The 26,618-nt window shown below is 31.3% G+C and overlaps 6 protein-coding genes and 1 non-coding gene across 9 annotated transcripts; 3 read left to right on the top strand and 4 right to left on the bottom strand.

Moving 5' to 3' along the window:
* Window positions 1-535: 535 nt before the first annotated feature.
* On the top strand, window positions 536-4,237 carry LOC124938069 (trehalose-phosphate phosphatase A-like). The gene is made up of 12 exons (XM_047478440.1): window positions 536-585; window positions 1,239-1,491; window positions 1,652-1,792; window positions 1,880-1,951; window positions 2,064-2,186; window positions 2,267-2,323; window positions 2,416-2,517; window positions 2,591-2,668; window positions 2,751-2,820; window positions 3,182-3,252; window positions 3,433-3,525; window positions 3,811-4,237. Exons 2-12 carry the CDS (start codon window positions 1,312-1,314, stop codon window positions 3,874-3,876), a joined length of 1,053 nt encoding a protein of 350 aa, XP_047334396.1. The 5' UTR covers window positions 536-585; window positions 1,239-1,311; the 3' UTR covers window positions 3,877-4,237.
* Window positions 4,238-5,001: 764 nt separating this feature from the next.
* TRNAL-AAG lies at window positions 5,002-5,082 on the bottom strand. Its single transcript has one exon. It is a non-coding gene; the product is annotated as a tRNA-Leu (tRNA).
* A 979-nt stretch (window positions 5,083-6,061) lies between these two features.
* On the bottom strand, window positions 6,062-8,109 carry LOC124940095 (pentatricopeptide repeat-containing protein At1g59720, chloroplastic/mitochondrial). Of its 2 annotated transcripts, XM_047480577.1 has the most exons (2): window positions 7,948-8,077; window positions 6,062-7,859 (listed from the first exon to the last, which is right to left on the bottom strand). In XM_047480577.1, the coding sequence occupies exon 2, from the start codon at window positions 7,775-7,777 to the stop codon at window positions 6,227-6,229; it is 1,551 nt and encodes a 516-aa protein (XP_047336533.1). In that variant the 5' UTR covers window positions 7,778-7,859; window positions 7,948-8,077; the 3' UTR covers window positions 6,062-6,226. The 2 variants fall into 2 exon arrangements, with proteins under 2 accessions (XP_047336533.1, XP_047336532.1); XM_047480576.1 differs by having other exon boundaries at window positions 6,062-8,109.
* Window positions 8,110-11,645: 3,536 nt separating this feature from the next.
* On the top strand, window positions 11,646-12,625 carry LOC124938625. Its single transcript, XM_047479097.1, has 2 exons — window positions 11,646-12,206; window positions 12,288-12,625. The coding sequence occupies exons 1-2, from the start codon at window positions 11,661-11,663 to the stop codon at window positions 12,564-12,566; spliced, it is 825 nt and encodes a 274-aa protein (XP_047335053.1). The 5' UTR covers window positions 11,646-11,660; the 3' UTR covers window positions 12,567-12,625.
* A 1,240-nt stretch (window positions 12,626-13,865) lies between these two features.
* Window positions 13,866-14,501, bottom strand: LOC124940312 (dehydration-responsive element-binding protein 1E-like). Its single transcript, XM_047480821.1, has one exon. It carries the CDS (start codon window positions 14,499-14,501, stop codon window positions 13,872-13,874), a length of 630 nt encoding a protein of 209 aa, XP_047336777.1. The 3' UTR covers window positions 13,866-13,871.
* A 6,873-nt stretch (window positions 14,502-21,374) lies between these two features.
* On the top strand, window positions 21,375-24,594 carry LOC124937546 (54S ribosomal protein L37, mitochondrial-like). Of its 2 annotated transcripts, none has more exons than XM_047477827.1 (2): window positions 21,375-21,600; window positions 23,947-24,594. In XM_047477827.1, the coding sequence occupies exon 2, from the start codon at window positions 23,971-23,973 to the stop codon at window positions 24,373-24,375; it is 405 nt and encodes a 134-aa protein (XP_047333783.1). In that variant the 5' UTR covers window positions 21,375-21,600; window positions 23,947-23,970; the 3' UTR covers window positions 24,376-24,594. The 2 variants fall into 2 exon arrangements, with proteins under 2 accessions (XP_047333783.1, XP_047333782.1); XM_047477826.1 differs by having other exon boundaries at window positions 21,378-21,600; window positions 23,967-24,594.
* A 197-nt stretch (window positions 24,595-24,791) lies between these two features.
* Window positions 24,792-26,012, bottom strand: LOC124939193 (aspartic proteinase CDR1-like). Its single transcript, XM_047479695.1, has one exon. The coding sequence runs from the start codon at window positions 26,010-26,012 to the stop codon at window positions 24,792-24,794; it is 1,221 nt and encodes a 406-aa protein (XP_047335651.1).
* Window positions 26,013-26,618: the final 606 nt, after the last annotated feature.

The following is a 26,618-nucleotide window of genomic DNA, read 5'->3' on the forward strand; positions in this document are numbered from 1 at the left end:
TAAAAATAACTTAAAATGGAAAATCACACCAATTTGTCTCAAATCATTTTAAAAATGCATTTTCAAATTAGCCAATTAGATATATTAGAATTACTTAGAAGTCTCATTTTCATCACCCTAAAGTAGTTAAGTAAAAGATTGTTGAAAATGACATGAAAGTTGAAATTGTGGGTTAAAGGCATAAATCACGCGCCGTCAAGGCGGCGGCGGTGTTAATTGGGTAGAAAGAAGCTTCACATGCTGTTTCCGGGTTCACGTTCAACAAACATCATTTTGAATATGAAACTATTATTATTATTATTATTATTATTATTTATTATAAATAACCACGACCACTTCCTTCTCTCTCTCTCCTCTTCTTTTTCTTTCCGCGGGTATACCGTTCCCCTTCTCTATTTGTATCTTCTTCCCCATTTCTCTGCAATTTCTTGCTTCCCCATCATTCCTAAGGTATGTATGTATGTATATGGACGACCCATTCTCTCTATTTCTTCTGCATTCTTTTCTTGACCCTTCTTCTTTGTCTTCTTCTCAGGTTTTTATTGAGATTTTGTGAGTAATATTTCGTTGTTTCTCAAAAATCAGGTTTTGCATCCGACCCATTTCTTGTTTGGCTCCCTTTCTTCTTGTTTTCTCAAGCAAATATCTTCATACTGATGATTGTAATGTTCTTTCGTTCATGTTGACAGAAATTTGAGGTCAATAAAATAACAAGTTTTTATTAATTTAGATTGAAATGTTGGTTATGGGTTGAACATCATAATAATGTTGATAATCAAGGGTTTTTTCTTGTTAAAACATACATTAATTAAGAGCATTTATCTTACCCACCAGGCAGGATATAGAATTCTATAGCATGTTTTATGGAATAGTGGGGGATGTGGGCATTTTATTTTACTTTGTTCTTCATTTGCAAATTTTTAGATTCTTTTGAAATTGTGATTATGATGATGATGATGATGATGATTTTTCTATCCTAGGAAGCTAATGAAGTTGGAAAAGATAAACAAAATCACCCCATTTCTTCCTCTGTTTCTTTTATCAAAATCTCTCATGTTTTCTGATCAAATTGTTGGTTCATTTGAATTTAAACAGGAGTGTAATAACTTCTGAGCTGACATTTTACCTTGAAAAATTGTCGCTTACTTCCTTGTTTGTTTGGAAATAATTGATTATGCTGTTTGAACCACTGTGGTTGTTTTGACTATTAACCACCTGTTTTGTATTGACAATTTCAGGCTTCTTGTGATTAATTTTGGGAAGAATTCAGCAAAAAAAAAAGGCTTTTTCAAAGTGACGATTTCAGAAGCAATGAATAAGCCTATGACGCATTCTAACTTGTATTCACCTTCTGGCACAAAATATGGCCAATACCTAGCATCTCCAAGGAAAATGCCTGCCATATTTGATAGGTCTAACTCATGGCTAGATGCCATGCAGTGCTCATCTCCTACTCACAATGATACAGATGATGGTTACTCTAATTGGATGGTAATTCTTTTTTTATTTTTTTTATTTGAGATTCTGAATCACCGATCCTCTCATCAGTCACATCATTCAAAAGGAAATTTGGTAAAAGAAACCCAAATCACCCTGTTATTTGAATGTCTTAAAGAAAAAACAATTTAGGCTTTGGCTTTTCGTCATGCAGCTTAGGTACCCATCTGCACTTGCTTCATTTGAGCATATAATAAACCATGCAGAAGGAAAAAGAATAGCATTGTTTCTCGACTATGATGGGACACTTTCCCCAATTGTCGACAACCCAGATTCTGCTGTCATGTCCCCTGCTGTGAGAACTTAAACTAAAAATTATTACTTTTGTAGGACTGAATGAGAACTTGTCTTTTAAGTCAACTTTTCAAATTTTAATTTTCAGATGCGGGCTGCTGTGAAAGATGTGGCACAGTATTTTCCAACAGCGATAATCAGTGGGAGAAGCCGTGATAAGGTATTTGAAACCACATATAATCTATATGCATTTGAAGGATGTTCTTAGACCTGTTTTCTTTTTCATCTAATTCCCATTATCTTCTTGCTGATGTTACCTGTTTTCCATATAGGTGTATGAATTTGTTGGTCTAACTGAACTCTATTATGCGGGTAGTCATGGAATGGATATTATGGGTCCCATTCGATCTGTTTCGAATGAACACCCAAATTGTACTAGGTCCACTGACCAACAGGTGTGCGCAGTTTGTATTCTTTGTTGTTTCGTTTGATCCGAATAAATATTTGATTCTGACTTATTTGAACTTATTATTAGGGTAACAAAGTTAATCTATTCCAGCCTGCTAGTGAATTCTTGCCTATGATTGATGAGGTATGGAAGATGCATTTATTAAACTGTTAATTTTCCCTTTTAACTACTGGAAAAGGTTCAATATCTTTCCTTTTTTTTTCATTTCTGAGAAGGTTTCTAAAGCGCTTCATGAGATTGCCAAAGAAGTAAAGGGAGCAAAAGTAGAGCATAATAAGTTTTGCGTTTCTGTACACTATCGTAATGTGGATGAAAAGGTATAAACGAAAAATCATTAGTTTATATTTTAGTTGACTTTTTTTGTGTTGTTAACAATTGTTGTGACCTCAGAACTGGAATATAATTGGCCAACAAGTGAAGGAACTGTTGAAAGGTTATCCTAGTCTTCGATTAACACATGGAAGAAAGGTATGTTTCTTAGCAATTCATTGAAGTGTAATCTTAGCTTGTCCTGCTACTACTACTGAGTTTTATTTTGACTTTATTTCAGGTATTAGAGGTTCGGCCCGTTCTTAATTGGGATAAGGGGAAAGCCGTTGAGTTCTTACTGGAATCACTTGGTAAGTAAAGCTGCTAGCTTGGCTAAAGCTGAATTGGATTTGGAATGAAGGGTCTAATTCCAGTTTTGTTGTTTGTTTAAGAACTTAAAAAGATTAATTAAAATTAGAATTATGATGAAATTAAAATGTGTTTAATTCGTTAGGTGCAATTCCACTCTAGTAACCTTTGAATTTCAATTCAAGTATACTTCCATACGATTCAATCTTCCAACAATTTGTGAATTAGCTGAAATTGAGTTTAAATGTTGTGGTTAGATACTTATAGCAGTTAAAAAATAAATCTTAGATTGAAATGTAATTCAATGTCCATTCTTAATTTCAATTTCAATCACTGGTTGTTGACGGTTTCAATTGATTGTAGGCCTAAGCAATTGTAATGATGTGGTTCCCATTTATGTTGGAGATGACCGGACAGATGAAGATGCATTTAAGGTAATGATGTTGGCCTGATAACTTAGTTTTGTTTTTGTTTTTTTGTAAATGTTCTGGGTGAAAGACTTGAATCCATATCGTTAAGGATATGAGTTTTTACGCTTTACCACTTAATGGTCTGATAACACTCTTAAAATTTACCTTGGCTTTTCAATTTATATGTTTTTCTTCTGAAAACAGATTCTGAGAGATGGAAATTATGGTTTTGGAATCTTAGTGTCTTCTGCACCCAAGGAAAGCAATGCATTTTACTCTCTTAGGGACCCATCAGAGGTAATTGTGTAATTTAGTTACCTATGGATCCTATTTTTTGGAGCATCATCTACAAATTTTGTAAAAAAATCTTTTTTCATACACTTTTCACCTTTTCATATCAAATGCAAACAAAATCACTCCACTTTTTGCTTTGGCAATTGTCTAACAAAATACTACTTTCCATAGTATTAATGTATAATGGAAACCCAAATGAAAACACTTTTGTTTCTGTCAAATATCTCATGGGGATTCAAATTACACCATGTTTAAAAGAATAACATAATTTATAATGAATGAACTTAGGTTATGGAGTTCTTGAAGTGGCTGGTTGTGTGGAAGAAGTCAACAGGTGGAGTTTTAGATATTTAGAAGAAGAAGAAGAGATGATGACTACATACATACAGGGTACAGGAAACAACATATAACTTGCTTTCTTTATTGGGGGAAAGGAAAAGGGTTTATTAAATATCCTTTTCAGGTTTCTTCACCCATTTCTTAAGCTCTTCTATCAAAATAAAATAAGTCCTGCCTGCCCTTTGTGATCCTCATTTTTTTTGGGTTTTAAAGAGGGGGGAATGATATATCATACTTACTTACATATATATATATACATATAATACAAACAGCAGATTTGTTCATTTTATTTTATTTTTTTGTAATTTGAGAACCATAACAAATAGTACTAGCACTATTTCTAATGAATGGTTTGTTCATGTTCAAAATTTCTGAATTTTCCATTCTCTGAAAAGTGTCAAATCTTTTATTGTGTTTGATTGCTGATTTGGTTCCGATTCTTGAGTTTATGGTGTGGCTTATCTCCTTTATCTCCATAACCAAAATGCATACTCAATAAATCATCTTAAACTAGTGCACAAGCTTTGGTTATGGAAGCTTTGTTAATCTTGACCCATATAAATGTTTTCCAAATAAAAATTGAAAATGAAATGGGTACCAGAATTTTGATCGGTGAGACTCATAACTTATTGGTAAAATATACTAACTCATATTGATTCGAGTATTCATATTTGGATTAATTCCTAATATGATTGAGGCGAAGAATTGTTTTGACTCAATTTAAACTTTGTAACTTTTCCATCTTTTTTAAAATAAAAAATGGTACAACTTATAAGATTGATCATTCAGTTAATTTTATTAGTTCACAAAAGAAAACAATTACTCAAAAATCAAGTTATACCTAAAATTTGCTACATGCTACAATGTTCAAAATTGATCTGCTTCAGCCCATGGATAAAATATATTTTGTGTTGCAACAAGTTGAAGAACTGATGATTTAGTTTTTATTGTTTCTTTTGACTATTTTTAAGTAATTTATCTCATCAAGAAGAGTTGGATACTCCTCATAAAAGGTGAATATTTAACTATTGAATTATAACATGCATTTTGGACCTGTTCAAAAACAAAAACACTTAACATAGTTTGATACAAAAGTAATTACAATATTTGCTTCAAAAGGGAAAAAATAAAAAAGAATAATGTTGACAGTGGGATTTGAACCCACGCCCTTTCGGACCAGAACCTTAATCTGGCGCCTTAGACCAACTCGGCCATATCAACTTTGTTTTAATATTTGTAAACTATTATATATAAAAGATATTATTTTCTAGAAAATTAGAGTATATGTATATATAAATCATAAAATTTAAATAAATATGAATGGCTTATAAGAGTATTCTAATATATCATAAATACATTAATGCAAAATTTGGAAATTCAGTCATATTCGTGAGTACTTTAATCTATTTTTCTCAAACATAATCATAAATGAGTTCAAGACGATACAAATAATATTAGAGCCGATCCGGTGATAAAAACAAAGTGTCAAAGAAGACACATCTTGAATCATACGTGAATCATACGGGAACAAGATGTCACGTGAGTCACTTCTAGAGTTTGAGTCGGGGCGAGACTATGACTATGAATGAGAACGCAACGGGAACGATGTGTGACTAAATAAGTTGAGGAGAGTATAATGTCTCACATCGAAAAATAAATAAAGTATAGACTAATAGACTATACATATTTTAGGATTGAATTGTGGTGGCGAGGTAGTTTGTTCTAAAATATTTGTAATATAATTTACTTATGGGTAACGGTATTCGGGACGTTACAAATGATTTTAGAGTCGACCCGATGGTATAAACAAAGTGTCAAATGGGTCACTTCTAGAGATCTATCACGGAGAAACTATGAAATGAATGAGAATGGAACACGACGAGAACATCGAGTGACTAACTAAGTTGGGAAGATTTTGTTGTTCGACATCGAAAAAGAGTGGTGTTAATAGACTATATATATATATATATATATTCCTGGTGATCTTTTGAGATTTGGGTTGTGACAGTTTGTTTGGATTGGAGGTGTTTGTAGTCTATTTAATGGTAAGACTATGAATGAGAATGCATCGATAACATTGTGTTATTAAATTGGAGAAATTGTAACATCCTATATAACAAAAATCATATTTAAGTGTGATGGAGGAGGTGGCTACCATAACTTCTGTGAAACATTAGTGGAAATTTTAAGACCAAATTGGTGGGGGTCGAAAACAGAGATCTACATTTCCTGTTTTAGCCTGTAACTGCCTTGAAATTTTGACAAAAACCAAAGCTAGTAGAAAGTGTTCAACAATTCTCTCTTTGGTTTACATCAACAGTTTATTTAACAATTTTGGTACAAAAGTATTTACAACAACAAATTCTCACCAATAATCCAAGCAAGAGCAAGATCCATCTTTAAAGTGATGAAACCGAGCACGATCTCTAACAACAATCTCCACATTATACACTTTCGAAATCATCTTGCTCACGTTATGACAATCATTGCATACGCGAAGGTTCTTAAATATCCTAATAGGAATCCCCGGTTTTCCATTCAAAAGCCCCATCGCAATCGCAAGCCTCTCACTGTGTAGCCTCAACGATTCAGCTTTACCACGATCCCCATCATCAACTAAACTCGCTTGAGAACAATCCGGTTCATAACCCTCCTTCTGCAATCTTTCCTCAATTTCTCTCAAAACCCGATACAATAATCTCGTTTCAGGATGAGTAGTATCCCCAGCAAAGAACTGATGAGATATTCCATCTACCTCAATTACACTGCAGCCGGGCTCTTTAATCACTCCATTATCGTTCATTAACTTCCTGATTAATCCCACATCGTTAAACCTTCTAGCTGATGCATAGACTCGCGATAGAAGAACATAAGCACCGCTACAATCACCACCGTCCGATTCAAGTAACTGCTTTGTTACTTCTTCACTTAGATCCAAATCTGCATGGTTTTTACAACAAGCATCAAGCAAGCTCCGCCAAATAACTACATCAGGCTTTATATGCATCTCTAATACAATTTCTATCGCTTTCTCAATATTTCCTGCGCGAGCAAGAAGATCAACCATGCATCCATAATGCTCCAACACAGGTTCAATTCCATAATCCTTCTTCATCCTGTCAAAGTACTTCAAACCCTCATCCACAAAGCCTCTGTGGTTACAGGCACTAAGAACACCCACAAATGTAATTGAATTAGGGTTAAAACCTTCGTTAATCATGAGATCGAAGTATCTTAACGCTGCTTCGCCTTGCCCGTGGCTTGCAAACCCTAAAATAATTGAATTCCAGGAATTTACATCATGATTGTTCATACTATGAAACACTTGTTTGGCCATCTGTAATGATCCGCACTTGCAATACATATCAACGAGCGAAGAGTACAAAAGCACGTCGTTATTTACACGAATATTTTCGCGGTTCCTCGAAATATAAGCATGAGCCCACATCCCTAATGATAGAGACCTAAGACCCGCACAAGCATTTATCACACTTAGCATCATATACCCATCTGGCTCAAATGAATCCTGCATCTTTCGGAATAGACTTAATGCACTATCAAACTCTCCTAATTGAACTAAACCCTCTACCATAGCATTCCACGAAACAACACTTCTCTCAGGCATTTTATCAAACACTTTCTCTGCATGTTCAAGATTCCCACAAGAAGCATAGAAATGAATCAAACTGTTATTTATATAAACATCAGAGTCAAACCCGTGCTTAAGTAATTGTCCATGCACTTGTTGTCCTTCCGACTTGGCGAATAAATATGCACAAGCTTTAAGAACGAAAGGAAACGTATGACTATCTGGCATAGAAAGACCTTGAATCAACATTTTCATGTAAATTTCGATTGCCCGCTGTTTTTGCAAGTCATGACTGTATGAACAGCCTCTAATCAGTGTATTCCACATAAACGAATTGGGTTCTTCGATTTGGGCAAATAATCGGAAGGCATAGTCCAGGTCGTAGAAAGACGAGTCATGGAGTATTCGGCTGTAGAGAAATCGAGTGTGAGGGTGATGAATTGATGTGGTGCGAATTACGTGGCCCTGTATTTGTTTAATCTGAGAGAGAGACTTACATTGGCTCAATAAATCTAGCAAGCGAGTTTGATGGTTGAAGGCGGAAGTGAGCGAAGTAATCATGTTGTCAGATGGAGTAATGGCACTCACAGGTAACAACAATGGCGGAGAGGCAGTCGCCATAATTCCTTCCTAGTTAGGAAGAAGAAGAAGCTATCTATCTATCTATCTAATGAAAGAAAACACGAAATAGCGCGCTTACTATATCTTCTTACATAGCATCCTAAATTAGTAGATAAATGTCAACTAAATCCTTAATCTTTTTACATTGCAATCATAGTCCTCAAACTATATATATTTTATCAAATATATAAATTCTCAAGAGCTTTTCTAATTGATAGTTTTTCATTATAAATAAGATGCGTTAAATTAAAAACTTAAAAAAAAAACTTCTTTACTTAATTTTTCCTCTCTTTTAATTTTTTTTTTCCACAATCGAGTAACTATTTCGAAAAAAAAAAGATCACTTCGGTACCCAGAGCCGGTCCCGAGTTTTGGGCTGCCCCAGCCCCCGTTAGAAAAATGCTCGATATTTTTTTGTTACTCTAGTCGAGTTAAAAAATTTAATAAAAAATGGTTTTTTTGTGAGGTTTAAACCCATAACCAAAACAAAAATTTTAAGTATTTATCTAGAACCACTAGACTATAATATCTTATGTTCAAAATTACAATAAATATATTTAATTAGAACCTTACTATTTTTAATAAATGGGCTGCCTTGGGGAGTGGGCTACCCTAGCCCGAGGTTTTGTCGGGTTTACCCAGGGCCGACCCTATCGGTACCTAAGTATTATTTCTTAAGCAATTTGTGGTGTCATTAATCCGACTATGTAAAATGTTAAATTAAAGTAACCACACAAACAAAATACTAAACTAAATTAAACATGTACTAAATAGTAAATATTGTGCATTCAATATTCACTTCAAATTTAATATATATACGGATTATTGAGTTGAGAGTTATGGTTAATTTTGATATATATGTGCGAATAAATGAATACTTGGGTCGGATCGTGGGTTGACACATCTATAAACTTAAAACGGTTAAAAATATTATAGATATGTTTCGAAATTGTAACATAACAAAATAAGTACAACCTTTTAATTAACTAATTAGGCTAATAAAACTTTATATTTTAATGTCAATACCAAATTTGATGAATGCGGGAGGTTAACCGTATACGTTCAACTTTTTAACTAATTAATTAATATATATAATGATGTTTAATTTCAAAGTGTTTGAATTGCTAGATCGAAAGATGGGTTAATTTGAATATATATATGTGAGAGTAAATTTGGTACATTGGTGAGATTATGGGTTCATCCGCTCATAAACTTAAAACGGTTAAAAATAAAATAAAAAATATTTTATGTATGTTTTAAACTTGCAACCTAACGGGGTGTTCTATTTTATATTTTAATATATTATTCTTAATTTATTAAGAATTCTAAACATTTAATACATATTATTATATTTTTTTATTAAATTTATTTTGTTTATATTTTTATCCGTGTACATCGCACACAAATTTTTGTAGTTTTATTAAACTCGGATAAAATTATAATTAGATTTAAAATTTTCAGTTTCATTCGAATATCAAATTAATATTGAATTATAAATCAATTCCTATTTTTAAATAAATTATAGAATAATAATTCAAATTTAATTTTTATATTTCAAAAAGAATATAAGAAAAACAATTTGAATATATATTATTAGGTAGCGTTTGTTATATGTTATTAGTTATATAGGTATTAATTGTATGGGTTATAAGTTATAAGGGGTATTAAGAGGTATAAATTTTATATGTTATTTGTATTTGGTTGAAAGTATACGAAGGTTATAAATTGTATAGATTTTATAATTTTTTGTTTGGTTGGCAGTATAAAATATTGTATAAAATGTAAAAGACATTTTTGCCCCTTTATATTTATATAAATTTAATTTAATTGTTAAATTAATATTTACTTAATTTTTTTTATTATTTCTCTTTATTAATGTGTTTTTCTTATTATTGCTTTTAATGTTTGTAATTTGTGAACACAATTTGTGTTAGGTTATAAAATAATGTTGCCATAAATTTGTGAACACATCTTGTGCTATGTTATAAAATAATGTTACCATAAATTTATAAACACATTTTGTGCTATGTTATAAAATGATGTTAACAAAGATAGTTCTTTGTTCAAGTTCAATATTGAAACTTTGATTTTCACCTATAGTTTTTTTACTTATTTGTTCATGGGAAAGTCTTAAACTCTTTAGATCTCATTTAAAAATTAAATTTCTTACCATTATATTAAATCATGACTATAGTAATAAATAATTTTCTTTTACCTCATTTAAGAATATATTTAGTTGATAAAATAATGATGACAATCAAGTTGCTCACACTACTCACATAATTAATAAGATCACATAATTAATAAGATTGACACCCTATATTATTTTCTTTAATAACAAAGTTAAATAGATTTAGCAAAGTATAATTAAAAAAAAGTGTATTTAACATATAACATGTCAAATACAAATTATTTATTTCTCTTATTCGGTTTTCCTTTTTCTACATCATTAGTTCTTGTATGAACTGACCTCGATGTAGGCTCTTTTCCAACATTTTCATACTCTATATCATTAACTCGATCTTTTTAAAATACAATACACCAATCCTCGTAAAATGGAAGATACTTGTTTATCAATCAATAATCAATGTACATTAGATCAATCTATTCAAAATAAAATTATAAATTATAAAACTAAAATATAAAACAAATTAAAATATAACAGATTTAAATATAAAAACAAATTTAAATATAATATAAAAAATAAAAATGAAGAACTATAGAGACAAAGAGTGTGGATAAATTTGGGAATAAATTTTTATACTGCTTTGTAACTGGATTAACTAGGTACAAATTTGTACCTAGTTTGATATATAAATTATATAACCTTTAAACACTGTTTATATAAAAAATTCAACCAAACACTTAATCAAATATATTGTTTGAATTATTATCCTATATATACAGTCTAATACTGCGTAACAAACACTGTCTTAAGGTATTTGTTCGACATAATCTATTAATATAATTTATGTATTAAGAGTTTTGTCTAAAGTTTAAAGTATCGATTCAAAATTTTAACTTTTTAAATTAAAAAAATATATATATCAGTCCAATATTTTATTTTCTAAATTTAAAAAAAAAATAAAATATCGGTTCAAAATGTTAAATTTTAAAATAATTATCGATTCAATACGTTTTCCATTATAAATATAAAATAATAAGATATTTTATTTAAAAATATAAAAAAAATTATAATTATAATTACTATCTAAATAGTGAACTTGACCATTATAAAATCCTATTGGTCTTAAGAATTAAAATTATACAATCCAATTTAAATTATGATTTCATGGTTATTACTATTTTTTAAACTAGACTATATATTGTATTTAACCTTTAATTCAACTTTTACTTAAAAAAAATAAAAATTCTTTGAATTCAACTTTTACTAAAAATCCAACTTCTCTCTATAACTTGTTTAAAAAATATTTCCAACTTTGTTTATTTTGTTTGAAAATGTACATTAATTTGAAAATAGTATCTAAACTCAAGCTGTCAACGTCCCTAGACCCCATTGGTCATGGCCAATTGGCAAGTTCCTGGCCACAAAATTGCCAAATCATAATAATCTCAAATTCATTCATTCATGATAAGGTTCCCTGTTTTGTGGGAGAAAATCATCTTCAATTCTTCATACACTTTGCCTTTGCTAACTGTTATTCACTTTCTCAATTCCATCAGCAGATCGATGATGGGTTGCCAAATACACACGATATGCAGAATTCCCTTAACTAATAGTAGTAGTAGTAGTAATAATAGTAGTTGGCGCCCTTCATTTTGTTCCCTTCATCATGTCAGAAAGATCAAACAATTCTCAGCATCGATCTCATCTTCAACAATCGAGAATCCAACAATAACCACCGACATAAAATTCCAGACATTAGGAGCATGCAAACTCGGCATCTCCCGATACCCCGATTTCGAATACAATGCCCAAGGTGGGAAAGGTATTGGGTCAGGTTCGAACATCATCGGAGGAAAGATTTATGTCAAGTTTGATGAGAAATCACTCTACATTCCCCCATTAACAAGTGCAACTACAAACTTCTTGGGTCTTCCATTACCACCTTTTTTAAGAATTGATATAGTTCCTCAACTCTTTCAAGGAATAATTGACCAAGAATCAGGCAAGGTAATAAAATAGTTGTAATGTACATACATACCAACTGTTTTGATTTTATGCTTCAGTGATGGATGAATTGTTTGGGGGCAGGTTGAGCTTGAATTCAAGGCCAAGTTCTTGTTTTCGATTGGAAGTATTTATAGGGCTAGACCATTAATAGTGGAGACTGTGTTAACATCAGAGAAATCTGAGGGGAAAATGAGAAGTGGGGAAGGAGAGAAGCTTAATGAAGAAGGGAATTGCAGATTGGTTGGAGTGGCTACTGTTAAACCAATTGATGATGTTTTGCTTGACAACTTTCTTAGTCTTCCTACTGAATGTTTAGCTGACCTCAAAGCAAACATCATTTTCTTATCCTCCTCTTTGTGATTTCACATTTGTCTATACAATTTTTAAAGGAAGTGTAATAAATATTTGGTTGATATTTAGTAAGTTATAGTATTATTTAAAGATGTGCAATAAAAATAAGTAAATGATATTAAACAAACCCATAATTTTACACTTCAACATGGCTTCCTTAGTAAGAACAAACCCTAAACTTGTATTAATTCAACATTTTAGGACAAACTAAGTGTTATATAATCACATTGGTGAAAAATGTCCATTCAAAACAAAATCTTAATATGCCATTTTAAACTAGTGTCATATGGATCTGGATTGAGCCAAAAAAAATTTTAATTTATTTAAAAATATTGTATTAGAATATTAATTTAAATAAAATAATATTTTAAAATATACTTTAACTATATATATATTAACTAATTTAATAACATTTATTTATTCATTTAAAATCAATTTTCAGGTGTTTCAAACCAGTTCTAAATATTTGTTGTGATTTGTAATAGATAACAATGGATATTGATTCAACCATTAATGGTTATGCAAATGAGTTATATCTTCATTCTATTTTGTTAAAATATTATATTTCAGTAATAATATTTTTAAGTTTAAGAAAATCATGATTACACAAAAAAATAATAATAACAAAAATAAACAAAGTTGAAATGGAATAAAATCGGATATTTTTACTTATCTAATTCCAAAGAAACAAGTTATTTAGCCAAAGAAGAAGTATCCAAGGCTAATTAATGCTTGTTTGTTTTGGGAGACGTTTTTCTTTCAATATTTATGTATCTCGAATAAAGAAAATAAACCAAAAAAAAAATAATTGAGTGACCGACTTAAATAAAATATAATTTATTATTATTGTTGCACCAATCTCCATAGTCTAGTTTCAAAGAATCTAACCTGTCACAGTATATATATTTTATATTATTACATAACATTAATTTAATATTAGCAAGTATAATAAATATATTATTATATTATATATTTTTCAAATTTTTTTTTTTTTTTTTTGAGAACGCTGGATTCCGCTATTCCTATGGAGTGCGACTAATCCCCGCGGGTTAAGTACATAGCCCGCAAACATACTTAACCAATTAACCAGGCGCAGAACTTGCCGCCTGACGGGCTCGAACCCTGGACCTCATGGAGACCTAAGGGATATTCACCTCTTGTTGCCACTAGGCTAGTTAGAAGTTAGAACATATATAATTTTTAGTAAACTTTTTTTTTTTTAATTTCACGTTGAGTCTGTATAGTACATCATTCCCTTCCTCATTCTGCTATCACTTCTCTAGCTCGTAACATAGTTAAAATCAATAAATGGTTTCAATAATACCACAATGTGAGGTCGTGATTGAAGTCCACGTCATCATCATTAAAATAAGCATCTACATGTTGATGAGGTGGCGATAACATCGGCTGTTCTGCCATGTCAGCAAAGAATCTAGTCATCTCCGTCATTCCCACATTAGGGACAACATCCTCATCAATTACACTACTTTTCACCAACATTGACGGCCGGAATTCCTCCGCCGCCTCCGCCGCAGCCCTTTGGATATCTTTCGAATCGGTTGACATCGGCACTCTCAGCCTAGTAGCTGAGTCAGCAAAATTCAAACAAGCCGAACGACCTCTCAGGGCAAGTGCCGCCACGTCATGCGCCCTTGCTGCCATGTCAGCTGTCGGAAAAGTCCCGAGCCAGATCCTCGTCTTCTTGTTTGGTTCTCGGACCTCGCAAACCCATTTCCCCGAATCCCTCCGCCTAATGCCTCGGTAAATGGGATGACGAGTCTCACGGAATTTCTTCCTCCCTGCTCGTTTCTTTGGATAAGTACAAGCCAAAAGAATCTCATCTTCGTCGGAGAAATTGGCGTCGCCGGTGATTTCTGATAGAGGAGATAATGATGATGATGATTGACTGGACAAATCATGATAGTTATATGAGAAAATATCCATAATGAAGAAACCTAAAGGATTTGGTATGATTTTATATATGTTATATGTTACCCAAAAGGCTTGGAAACCTAATTTATATGGAGATTGGAGTTAGATGGATTAATTTAGCTTGTTTGAAGTGAGGATTGTTTTTTCAAATAATACAATAGGTCTTGTTTGGAATTAGATTGTTTAAATAATATTTTGTTTGTTCAATTATAGTTATTTAAAGAGGAGTGATAGAGGAAGGGAATTTGAGGGAAGGAGTTTGAGAGAGGGAACGAGGGAAGGTCTTGTTTGGAATTAGATTGTTTAAATAATATTTTGTTTGTTTAATTATAGTTATTTAAAGAGGAGTGATAGGGGGAGAATTTGAGGGAGGGAATATGGGAGGAATGATGTGTTATACATCTTGGAAAAATGATAAAAGATGAGTAGAAAGAAAAATTTTGTTATTTTTTTGACTAATCAAATTGTGTCACATCACCCTTTCTCCGTTCTCTCTCTTAAATCCCCTCACCCAATCATTTCTCTTATTTAAAAATAAATTATTTTCATAAAATAAATAATATATAATAATATTTTTTAAATAAAATATATTTTAATTAGTAAATTAAATAATTTAATTGATTAAACAATTGTAAATTATTTTAAAATTATTTAAATTACTCTAATAAAAATAATTTTATTTTATTAATTAATAATTTAAATAATTAATAAAAATATTATATTATTTATAAAAAATATATGTGTTTTATTTTAAATAAATCCAAGATTTAAGTGATTTTAATAATGTTTAAATACATGTCATCTCTCAGTGTATATCCCTATTAATCAAAGTTAATAATTAAAATACTTTAATTTATTATATACTAATATTTATAAAAAAAATTATTTTAATAATCAAACTTTTTTTTTATATATATTTTAATACATTTTAAATTATTTATAAGTTATTTAAATCATCTTATCATTAATTAAGAAATTTTATAAGAGTTTATTTGATTTTTGATTATTTAAAATATTGTTGAGTGACAAAATAGGTAATTTAGATTAATTATAAATATATATATTTATTTAAAAAAATAGAAATATTTTAATTAAGTATAAATTATTTTAAAATAATAAATTAAACTTGAATCAAACTAGTTTAGTTGATAAGAAACAGGCTGGACCAGAGATAAATGATAGTACATCCAGTTGTAGAGGTTTCTGGGGCCGCACACGGTATGGTAGGATTATGGTATTGCACGTGGGGTGTACGTGGCACGTGCTTTGACCGACTCTTCTTTAAGCTTGTTTGGTTCAATGTACACACGTACTTACTTAATTGTAGTCAATGTGCCACGCGCACTTGTTGTATCTTGTTTGGAATAGTATATTTTTTATTTAAAAATAAGATAATATAATCTTAACCCACTAAGGTTTAGTGGTAACTGGTAAGAGTCGTTTAAGAGACCAAAATATCACGAGTTTAATTACATTCAGAAATAATTTGCGTAAGGAATACATGATTATGATTATAAATGTCATTCTAAATCTTATAATTATTTTTTTTTAAATAATAATAATATGATCAAATACACATAACCTCCTTAAAGTTTTAGTTTAAATTTAATCTAAAATCATTCAGTTTTTAATAAAATATTTGACACTTAAATTATCAATTTTAAAAAGGATAGCTGGTATTTTATCCTTGGATTATCAAATTGTTATTAAAGTACACAATGTCTCGTTTTATTGACTTCTCGAAAAGATTAATCTGACAAAATAAAAAGTAAAATTAAAAAAATAAAATTTGATAAATAATTTTTGAATTGATAAAGTATTAAAAAAATAAAAAAAATATATGATTTATCTCTATATATTAATTAATTCTTAAATTTTCTCTATTAGTTAATTGTGATAAATATTAAATATTAAATTATTTATATTATTTTTAAAAACTATGGTAAATATTAAATATTAAATCAATTATATATTTTTTTTTCAAAAACTCATTCATTATTGTTTATATTATTAATTCTAAAATCAAACTTTGTATCATAACTTATAAGGGGAGCCTCTCAAAAACGAGTTTAATGGAATAACAATATCACTTCTCAGTTCTACCAATAATAACTAGAAATGTAAAACTTGATAAACACAATTATATCTATTGAAAATCACAAGTTACTTCAATCATGGTAGTTATGATTTTATGAATATAGTAAAAAAAAGTATCGTAAAACTCTTCGCAATTTTTTTTCAAGAAACATAAATAAATAATCCAAAATTTAAACAATGGCATATTCAAGATCAAAGTGTACTTGCATGACTCTTTTCAACATTGATCGACGAGATTTGTCAACAAGTCTCAAAATCATCTTCGACGCAAGATGTCACAGGGCCTAATCTTCATAGCCCAAGAGGAGGCCCAACCCAATGAATATTATAGTTGGAAGGCATGTATTAGATTAATGCATCATTAATTGACAATTAAAAGACATTTCCTTGATTAGTGCATTACTAATTGACAATCAAAAGGAATGCCCTAAATTAGTGTATCACTAATTGGCAAGACCAAGCCCGTGACAAAGAGCTTTGGGAAACCCTATAGAAGATTTATGTTTCTCAATCAAATAACAGACTATTTCAGTTATGGAGTCAACTCCTAAACGCACATAAGGACAATGACTCTCTTCTTAACTTCATTCAACATATCAAAAGCCCGTGAGATGCGCTTATGAGTGCCAAACAATATGTTTTTAATTAAGATCTGCAATTAACTCTACTCAACGGGCTCAAAGATGAATTCGAGTCAATAATATGTGCTATAACTTTCGGACAAGATCTATCGTTTAATTCGATGATAAACATATTTTTAAATCATGAATAATGACTCATTTCAAGAAAAGAAAATTTCATTGAATGATGCTTATATTTATGGGTATGGAGGTAGAAAGAACCAAAGACAGAACTGAGATAATAATCGCCTGTAATGTAATTTTTGTCATAAAATTGGTTATCGCTCCAAAAGTTGTTTTTATAATCCACCTTGTCAAATATGTAATGTACAAGGATATAGTGCTCTCGAGTGTCCTCGTTTTAATCCTTCTACAAATCCTACGATAATGTTAGTTACATTGTCTACTATTGTAAATCTCACTTGGTGTCTAAAATTAGGTGCACCGACCATATTAATTCTGATCTTAATAATCTACTTGTACATACTCTTTATATATGTACTAAAATTATTAAAGTTGAAAACGTATGCCTCTAAATATTTATAATATTGGTACCACTAAAATTTTAAATCAACAAAATCTCTCTACTTACGTAATATCTTACACGTTCCGGATTTTACTAAAAATCTGATGAATATTGCGAGATTTTCATAAGATATTAACATGTTTTTTGAATTCCACTTGAATGTTTGTCTTATTAAAGACCGAAATACGAAAACAGTGCTTCTTAAGGGATTACTCAAGGACGGACTTTATTGCATTGACCCTATTGAAAGTTCATTTTCAACATGTTTTAATAAACAAATGTTTATTGGTATTCGATTTCTGGCTCAAATTTAGCATTCACGACTTAGACATCCTTCTAGCGCTACTACATCTTTAATTATATCACACTTTAAATTACCAATTTTAGGTGCTAATATTATTTTTTGTGTGGATCATGTCAATACGGGAAAGCACACAAACTACCTTTTTCGTCTTCTAAATCTACATCTATGACTTTTTAGACCTAATTCATTCGGATGTTTGAGGACCTGCTCCTGAATTTTCGTCTACTGGTTATCGTTATTTCGTACATTTTGTGGATGATTTTAGCAAATTCACATGAATACATAAAATCTGATGTTTTGAATACGTTTATCAGCTTGTTTCGACTTGTTGAAAATTTGTTTAGTCTTAAAATTAAAATATTGCAAATTGATTGGGTATGAGAATATAGAAATTTCAAATCAGTAATGGATCATTATGGTATTTTACATCGCTTATTTTCCCTCATACTAGTGAACAAAACGGTATTTTGATCGACTACAATCACTAAAAGTTCTACGATTTCTTTTAAGCCAAATAGTTTACTAAAAAATAATCGGGATAAATATCCATCTACTCAAACCAACCAAACTCTCATTTTCTATCAAATATCCCAACAACCCCAACGATTAATTCAGACATTACCTACTCAATATCAATCATGTTTCAAAGTATGTTCCAAATCGCTACTACTCCTTTGCAATATAAAAACAAGTGATGTGTCATCTTCACCTCTTTATCAAACATTTTATAGAGACTACCATAATTCACACTTTTCATTCATTTATCATCTGTCAACATTTGTATGTTAATGCAATCCAGATCTTTTGCTACCGTTTTTTGTGTTCCCCTGTTGCAGACTAATCAAAATGAAGGAGCATTATTATATTAATAAATGAAAGTTGGGTTGAGGGAAGGGAGAGAGAATCCGGAACCCGAATTTCATTCTGGGTTCACTCCAAACGGCGTTAACGGAATGTCAGATAAAGTATGGAGCAAAACTCCCTTTCCCCAGCTTTCAGGTCAAAAGGAATGAAGATATATTGTTTCGAGCGAAACTCACTTCGCTCAATGCGCCATGTAAAGCAATAATGAAGAGAAGTGGTAAGGAGCGAAGCATACTTCGCCCAGACGGCCCATTGATACGAATCTAGAGATGCTTTTAGATCGAAGCATACTTCGCTTCAATTATTTTAATACCCTGACGTACAATACCCTTACGTACCCTGACGTTCATGTAAAACCCTCAATACACCTATGAAAAAACCGTTACCTATCATGTAAAAACATTACTCATGTATGTAAATACAAAAATTAACAAAAATAAAATATATTTATATTAAAAATAAATTTTTTTATGAAGAGACGCTTTTCAGTGAAGCATACTTCGCTTCAATTACTTATTTTTATATAATTTTTTTTTTAAAATTTTATTTACGAAGAGACGCTTTGCAGCGAAGCATACTTCACTTCAATTAGTTTAATACCCTGACCAGGGGCGGAGCCAGGATGAAAAATTACCTAGGGCTGACTCCAACTTGCATCTCAGATTTAACTTTTTATGTTCCGCTTTTTTTTCAATAAAATTTCCACGATTATTAGAAGATGAAAACTCGTCATGCCCTCTCAATGCACACGCTTGCAAAGTGAGCCACCGAGTGATTTCAATAGTTGTTGTAAGCCGTAATCTGTTATTTTGTTTTTCATCTGAAGACTGTGCATTTAGTATTTTGTCAATATGACAAGGATATTCATTAGATTATCAAGATATTCAACTGCCCTATTATGTGGTGAAATATTATATCCTATATGCATAACAAAAGAGCATCTATCCTCATCATTAACTCGCTTTCAATATTTGAATTCATCTATTGTAAATATAGGTTTTTGGGGTTGCTTATGTTAAAACAAGAAACATGGGAAACAAAAAGCAACATCTTTCAAAGGAGAGTATTCTAACCAAGTAAATTTCTTAAACCAATGACTTTGGAACCGTCGATTTTGATTTCCAAATTTGGTCGGCGGGTACTCATCCTTAATATGTTGATATGACCTCATCTTGATATAAGCTCGTCTAATTTCATCCCTTTGATTAAAATGATATTTCCATATCGGAATACGTAATGTTGGATCAAGTTTAAGAGAACTTACATCAATATCAATTCTAAGAGATTTGTTAAGTTTTTGAGTGGGGATATCAAATTATTTATTTTAACTTGTTTATTAATATTAATTTATATTTTTTTATAAATTTTTGAAATAGTTTAAAATTAAGAAATATAAAACACTATTATTATTATATAAATATAATTTTAAAATAAATAATATTATTATATGATTTACAAAATTTTATATATAAATAAATTAAAGATGAGGCCAAGGTTTGATCACCTGAACTCATATTCACATTTCAACAACATAGCCAACTGAGCTAAAACTCACATGTCAAACACATATATAAAATTTTTCTTTTAGGATTTTAATTTAGGTGGGGCTGGAGCCCACCCTAGCCCATGGGTGGCTCCGCCCTGACCCTGACGTTCATTTAAAATCCTCAACACACACATGAAAAGACCGTTTACCTATCATGTAAAAACATTTACTCATGTATGTAAATACAAAAATTAACAAAAATAAAATATATTTACATTAAAAATAAAATTTTTTATGAAGAGACGCTTTTCAGTGAAGCATATTTCGCTTCAATTACTTATTTTTATATAAACAAAAATTAAAAATTTTTATTTACGAAGAGACGCTTTGCAGTGAAGCGTACTTCGCTTCAATTAGTTCATATGTCTAGAGAATCGAGCGAATAATACTTTACCCCAGCGCCATGTAAGAAGGAATGAATATACTGGTTTCTAGCGAACCGTTCTTCATCCAGGCGCCATGTAAAACGTAGAATATTTTCGAACGAAGACCCTTTTGACCAGGTGTAATGTAAAAAGGAATGAATAGACGCTTTTCGAGCGAAGACTCCTTCGCCCAGGTGCCATGTGAAAAGAAAAAAAATCAGAATTTTGAATGTTAATAAGACTCGTCAATAAAATAAATTTACCAATTTTGTTCATATTATTTTTGATGGATTATAAAAGTTCCTTTACTATATTGTATTTAAATTATAAACATCAAAATAATATTTTAGCATATGATTTTTTTTTTTATAATATCAATAATCTTATAAATTAATTAAATATAATATGAAATGAACAAATCAATAATAATAATAAATTGAGTTTATTAGGTTAGATAAAATAGTTAATAAAAAAATGAAATATATAAGACTAATTGAAACATTGTTTAAAGTTTAGGGGCTAAAATTATATTCCCTTGTAGAGACACCCTAAGCGAGGCTGAATACTGAAGATTCTATTCATCACTTCACTATCCTATCTCCTTCGACCTTCTGAGTCGTCGCCGGCCGAATCCCTTCCCGGCGCTGCTGCATTGTCCAGATTGCTTTGAAATTCCTCTTCCCTCAGAGCTCCCTATCTCAGCCACCAAGCAGCGCCCTGTTGAACAACGTTCTCTCTGCCTCCTTCAACCGACCGTCGATCCGGATTGCACCAGTTGTCTAAATACAGGTAACTTCATACTATACTTGATAATCTGTCAACCCAAAACAGCACATAGTTGGACAATACCATGCGATGTTCACTTGGTGAAAATTAAGACTACTTTGAGTCTGTTTTAAGTTAATAGTTTATAGTATTGGTAGCCCTAAACCGTCCTCGAACGGCATATATTCCGTTGATTTTCTTTTGTTTAGTCTTGAATTTAAGCTGTTATTATTTCGTCTTGATAGCTTAAGTTTTAAGTATTGTTGGTATTACGTTAATCACATCAATTGTCATGGTTTTGTTCACTTTTGAACATAAAATACAATATCTGGGCTGAAATTTAAATCCCTATTTGCAATTTCAAATGAGCCAACAAAAAGATGTTACAAGTATTGTATAGGTTGGGTTCTTGAAGTCCTGAGTGGGTTTGTCGTCATCCTCATTATAGTCCTTCTGTAGCTGCAATACAATTTTGATTCTTTGGTGGTCACAAGAACTTGTATGAACTCTATAAGATACAAAAGAAAGAAGATGAAAATGCTATATGTGATTGTTCATATTTGTATTAAGGATGAGAACAAGCATCAATACAAAGCAAACATGTAAAGAAGATGATCTCGAAAGCTATTTTTGTACAAAACTAAGGTGACAATTCTAGTTCATGCAGTACCTGTGGTTATACCATTATGGAATAGATAGCAAGTCTCAAAATGGTTCTAATAATAAACACTATAATAAGGCGCCCGCACTTCATATTCAAATTCCATTTGTGAAGAAGAAAGGTAGTTATTGTCTTGTATGGTATGAGGGTTCACTATGTCCCTCATTGTAGACACATAGCTTTGCTAATAGAAAGGTTTTTACTGCTTACAATCTCGTGGGAGGAGAAAATGAATAAGTTTAAACGGTCGAATAAAATGGTAGTATTCTGAAAGAAATTGTGAATCTAAAGTTCAAGTTTAGGAAGATCTTCTCTCTGACTAGTGCTATTCATGTGCCTGATGTCCAATTCAACCATATGTTCTTGTCTTTGGGAAGGTAGACATCAACGTTACTTTGAATACTTCCATTTTTATGTTCAAATTCCTAAGGTTATTAATGAAATTACATGTTCTTCTGTTTATATTGTAGTATCTCGTGATTTATAACCTGTGAAAAATTGAACATTTATTATTATTATTATTATTATAAGGATGGACGTATTGGGTTGTTCTTATGATGTGACTAACAAATATAGAGAATGGCTAGATGTTGTCTTTGAATACAAAGGTAAAATTTCCTACGAAATTTTTAAGCTTGTTGATGCCTGCAAATGTAAATTGTAGATGTTTTTCACTAGGATCTAAGGGTATAAAAACTACCATAAGGGAAGCCTGCCTAGAGGTATTATGTCGTGTTATAATCATATGATTTTGTGATATGCCTATACTTTCTAGCCAATGAAGATGGTAATATGGTAAAAGTAGTCAATTTAATCTGATGAAGTAGTTGAACGAAAAAAGTTGAATGTTAAAACTGAAATTATGAAGTATCATTAGTTCATGGGGAACATATTCTAGATTGATATTGAAAACACTGGCTTCTTCGTATTTTATTTTATTTTATTTTTAAACAAACATTATCATTAAAGCTATGATAGAGCACAAAGTTGCGTCTAAACTTAGAAACAATACAACCAGTTACAACCCAAAAGAAGTTACTGAAAAAAAGAGAGAAAGACTGACTCCTTATTATACAACCATTTTGTTTAACCATTAAAGGTATTTGTAGAAACCCTGGTTTTTTCTTTCTTATTTTTTAAATATAACCATTGAACTGTTTAATATAATATTTATCATCTTCTTTAACATTCTAATTTTCCATTTAACTACTCTCTTAGATTTCACTAATTTAATATAGGGCAGTCTTACATAATTATACTATGATGTTCACAAAACTCAATGGAGGATTTTCTAAGAGGTGAACAAAAATAAGTTGGATCAAATATCAGGCATTTTTACCAAAACATAATTTCGATATAAACATGTCCCTTTTCTTTTCTTATGAGATTGTAAGAGCTAAAGGCATTTTTTTTTGTAAAGCCTAGTAGACCTAGAATCTCTCATTTTGCTTTGTCACTTTCCATAAATTACTTCCGAGAGTCAAAGTGTTACCAAAACATAATTTGCCTCAGTTAGGTTAGCCTTATGAGCAACATGTTTGTTATTTTCCTGCCATTTGCATATAGTGAGGTTTTATCTTAATCAATGAAAAAGCCAATGACATGTACAGTAAATAAAAATAAAAATAATATTAAAGACATAGAAAACAAAATCTTAAGTGAATTGAGGCATTGTGTTCTTACCAATTAGGTTTTGCTTGGATATTTAGCTAGGCATTCGTTGATGCAGGATTATGGATATGGTGTCTATGAAATGCATTAAGCAAATGAGGACCGTTATTCCTATGAGGGAGACGGTTGGAATGGTTTGGTGCAGAATGTTTTCAGCTGGAAGCAAAAAGAAAGGCGGGAAAGGTGCTGCTTCTGCTGATGCTCCAAAAGTATCGATATTAAGCAAAGAAGTCAAGTCAAGCACCACCATAGGTTGTAATACTCTCAAGGAGGGATCAGATCCGAAAGTCATGGCTGATTCGGAATACCCTGATTGGTTGTGGAGTTTGCTTGACAAAAGGACTGCATTAAGTGAACTGAAGAGGAAGAAAGTGGAAGATCTTCCATTTGAAGACCTAAAACGCTTTGCTAAGCTGGATAACCGAGCCAGGATTAAGGAGAACAACTCTGCAAAGGCTAAGAGCTAGATGTCTTGTTGCATCCTCTGTGAGTTTGATTTCTTTTTCTTCTTCTCCTACCTTGATATTAGACAACAAAGTTTCTTCCATGAAGACATAAATATTTTTCTTCATTGAATAAAGAAAGACAAATGTTGAACTCATTCACTTAGATCACAAAACATGTCAAGGAGATTGCAGTTTCATTTCTTTTGTTGCAGTTTCTAAGGTAGTTTTTTTCTTCGATTATATACTGCATCAAAATTTTGATTTGAATTTCAGAGGTGGGTAGTTTTAAAAGAAAATGAACAAATTAGTTCTATGTATCATGTTCGATTTCAAATATAATAATTCTGATTTTTATACGATTCTTTGTAATATAACAAACTTTATGACTGCTTTATTTTGTAAACATGCAATAAATAAAGAAAATATGAAAACTGATCTTATGAGGCCATGCTCCACTCCTCTGAACTATCAGTTCTCCTAGAACAATCAGTTGGTTTGAAAAATACTTTCCCTTTATCAATATCAAAGCCAATTAAGAAGTTCATTTGCAAAAAGTTTCCATATATGGCCTCATCCTTATTAGTATTGGGTATCATCCCTAGAAACAAAACATCCTCTATTGGCATGAACGTGCTCGTACTAGGAAAAGTTAAGTTAGCACCACCATCAAAATGGAAGGTGATAGTAGGAATACTCAATTCCTTGTTGTTTTTATAGCAAAGCATCCAAGGATATTTTGGAACTGGAGTTGAGTCAGCCTGAATCGCACTTTTTAGTGCATCCTTCAAATTTTGGTACACAGTCATTGGCAAATAAGTTATCGGCGTGCCTGAGTCAATTAAGATGTTACCCTTCTCAATAATATCAACATCACCATCTTCCATGGATCTAGTTACTCTTCTTGTGAACGGAATTCTCATATTGTTTACACTGATTGCTTCCAATGTGAGGTAATATAATGGTGAGGAAGGCTTGGTGACCAAGGGGGTGGACACCACTCCGGGCCCAGACACGATCGCGTTAGTCCCGAAGTTGAGCTTGCTTCTTACATTTGGTTTTGAATGAGATACTAGGCAGTAAGAGAACTTTCTACCCAAATATATGGGAAGCTGACCAAGGAACGAGAGAGGCCCACCTCCAAGTCCAAAGATACCGGAGGTCATATCATTAATACTCATGCTATTGTCATTCCCACACCCATAAACCATATTCGGGATGGATGTGCCACCCAATCTATAAGTCTCCCAGGCTAGTTCTCCCAAACTGTTTGTACCGTCAACATAGGATAGATTATATCTACATTTTAATTCCGAAAGTTCATTACAAATACGCATTTTGCCCAAAGCCTTGCATGGATTCGAACCACATGCTAATACCTTATAAGAAGACGAGTTTTTGGAATTAAACATGATTTGCTTTTGCTCGTAACAATTCACACATGGGAGGCACTGGGTCCATGTGATGTCAGAGCCGGTGTCGGCGACCACAAACTGCTTGACTGGTGGTGTTCCAATGGAAATCTCCATGAGGTACGATGAATCAGTCGGCATAATTCTCGTGTATATGTCATCTGTTTTCCTTGCCTTGTTATTGGAGAGTTCTAGGATTGAATTGAAACGAGATAAGCGAGACTTAGAGCGACGAATTGCATCGGCCATACGAGATGTATCGTTGAGATTTTCTTGATAAAATGGCGATTCCGATGAATCTCGATGGATGAGATGGGTAGAAAAACCTTTTAATTTTGAAGGACTTGTACTAGAAGAGCTTGAAAGTTGTAGCATGAAATATATGACTAGCATTGTGACTAGATGGAATGAAATGTTTGCCATGATTAAATAATATAGAGATGGGATTTGAAATTATAAACAAGGGAAATTTATAGATAAATGAATTAAGGTCAGGTAGACTCTCATTCTACTAAATATTACGGTAATGTAATTTTTTTTTGGCTAGAGAAAATATTTAGATTAGATTGTCATGAAGTTCTTAACCACTCACAAATCAAGGCACTTCTTAATTAAGTAACTTAAAATTGGAGATCAATCCATCAATAGACCATTTATCTTAAATTGTAGACAAAAATCTTATATTAAATTATTACTTAAAAACACTTTAATTATTAAGAGTAAGGCTATGTTAACTATATATATAATAAATGATAAAGATTGAAATATAGGAAAAAAATATAAAAACTCATTGGTCATTACTTCTAAATTAATCACCATTTGTTATTACATGATTTAGATTGTTAATAAAAAATA

This window comes from Impatiens glandulifera, chromosome 5 (genome assembly GCF_907164915.1).
Source record: "Impatiens glandulifera chromosome 5, dImpGla2.1, whole genome shotgun sequence".
Taxonomy (NCBI): domain Eukaryota; kingdom Viridiplantae; phylum Streptophyta; class Magnoliopsida; order Ericales; family Balsaminaceae; genus Impatiens; species Impatiens glandulifera.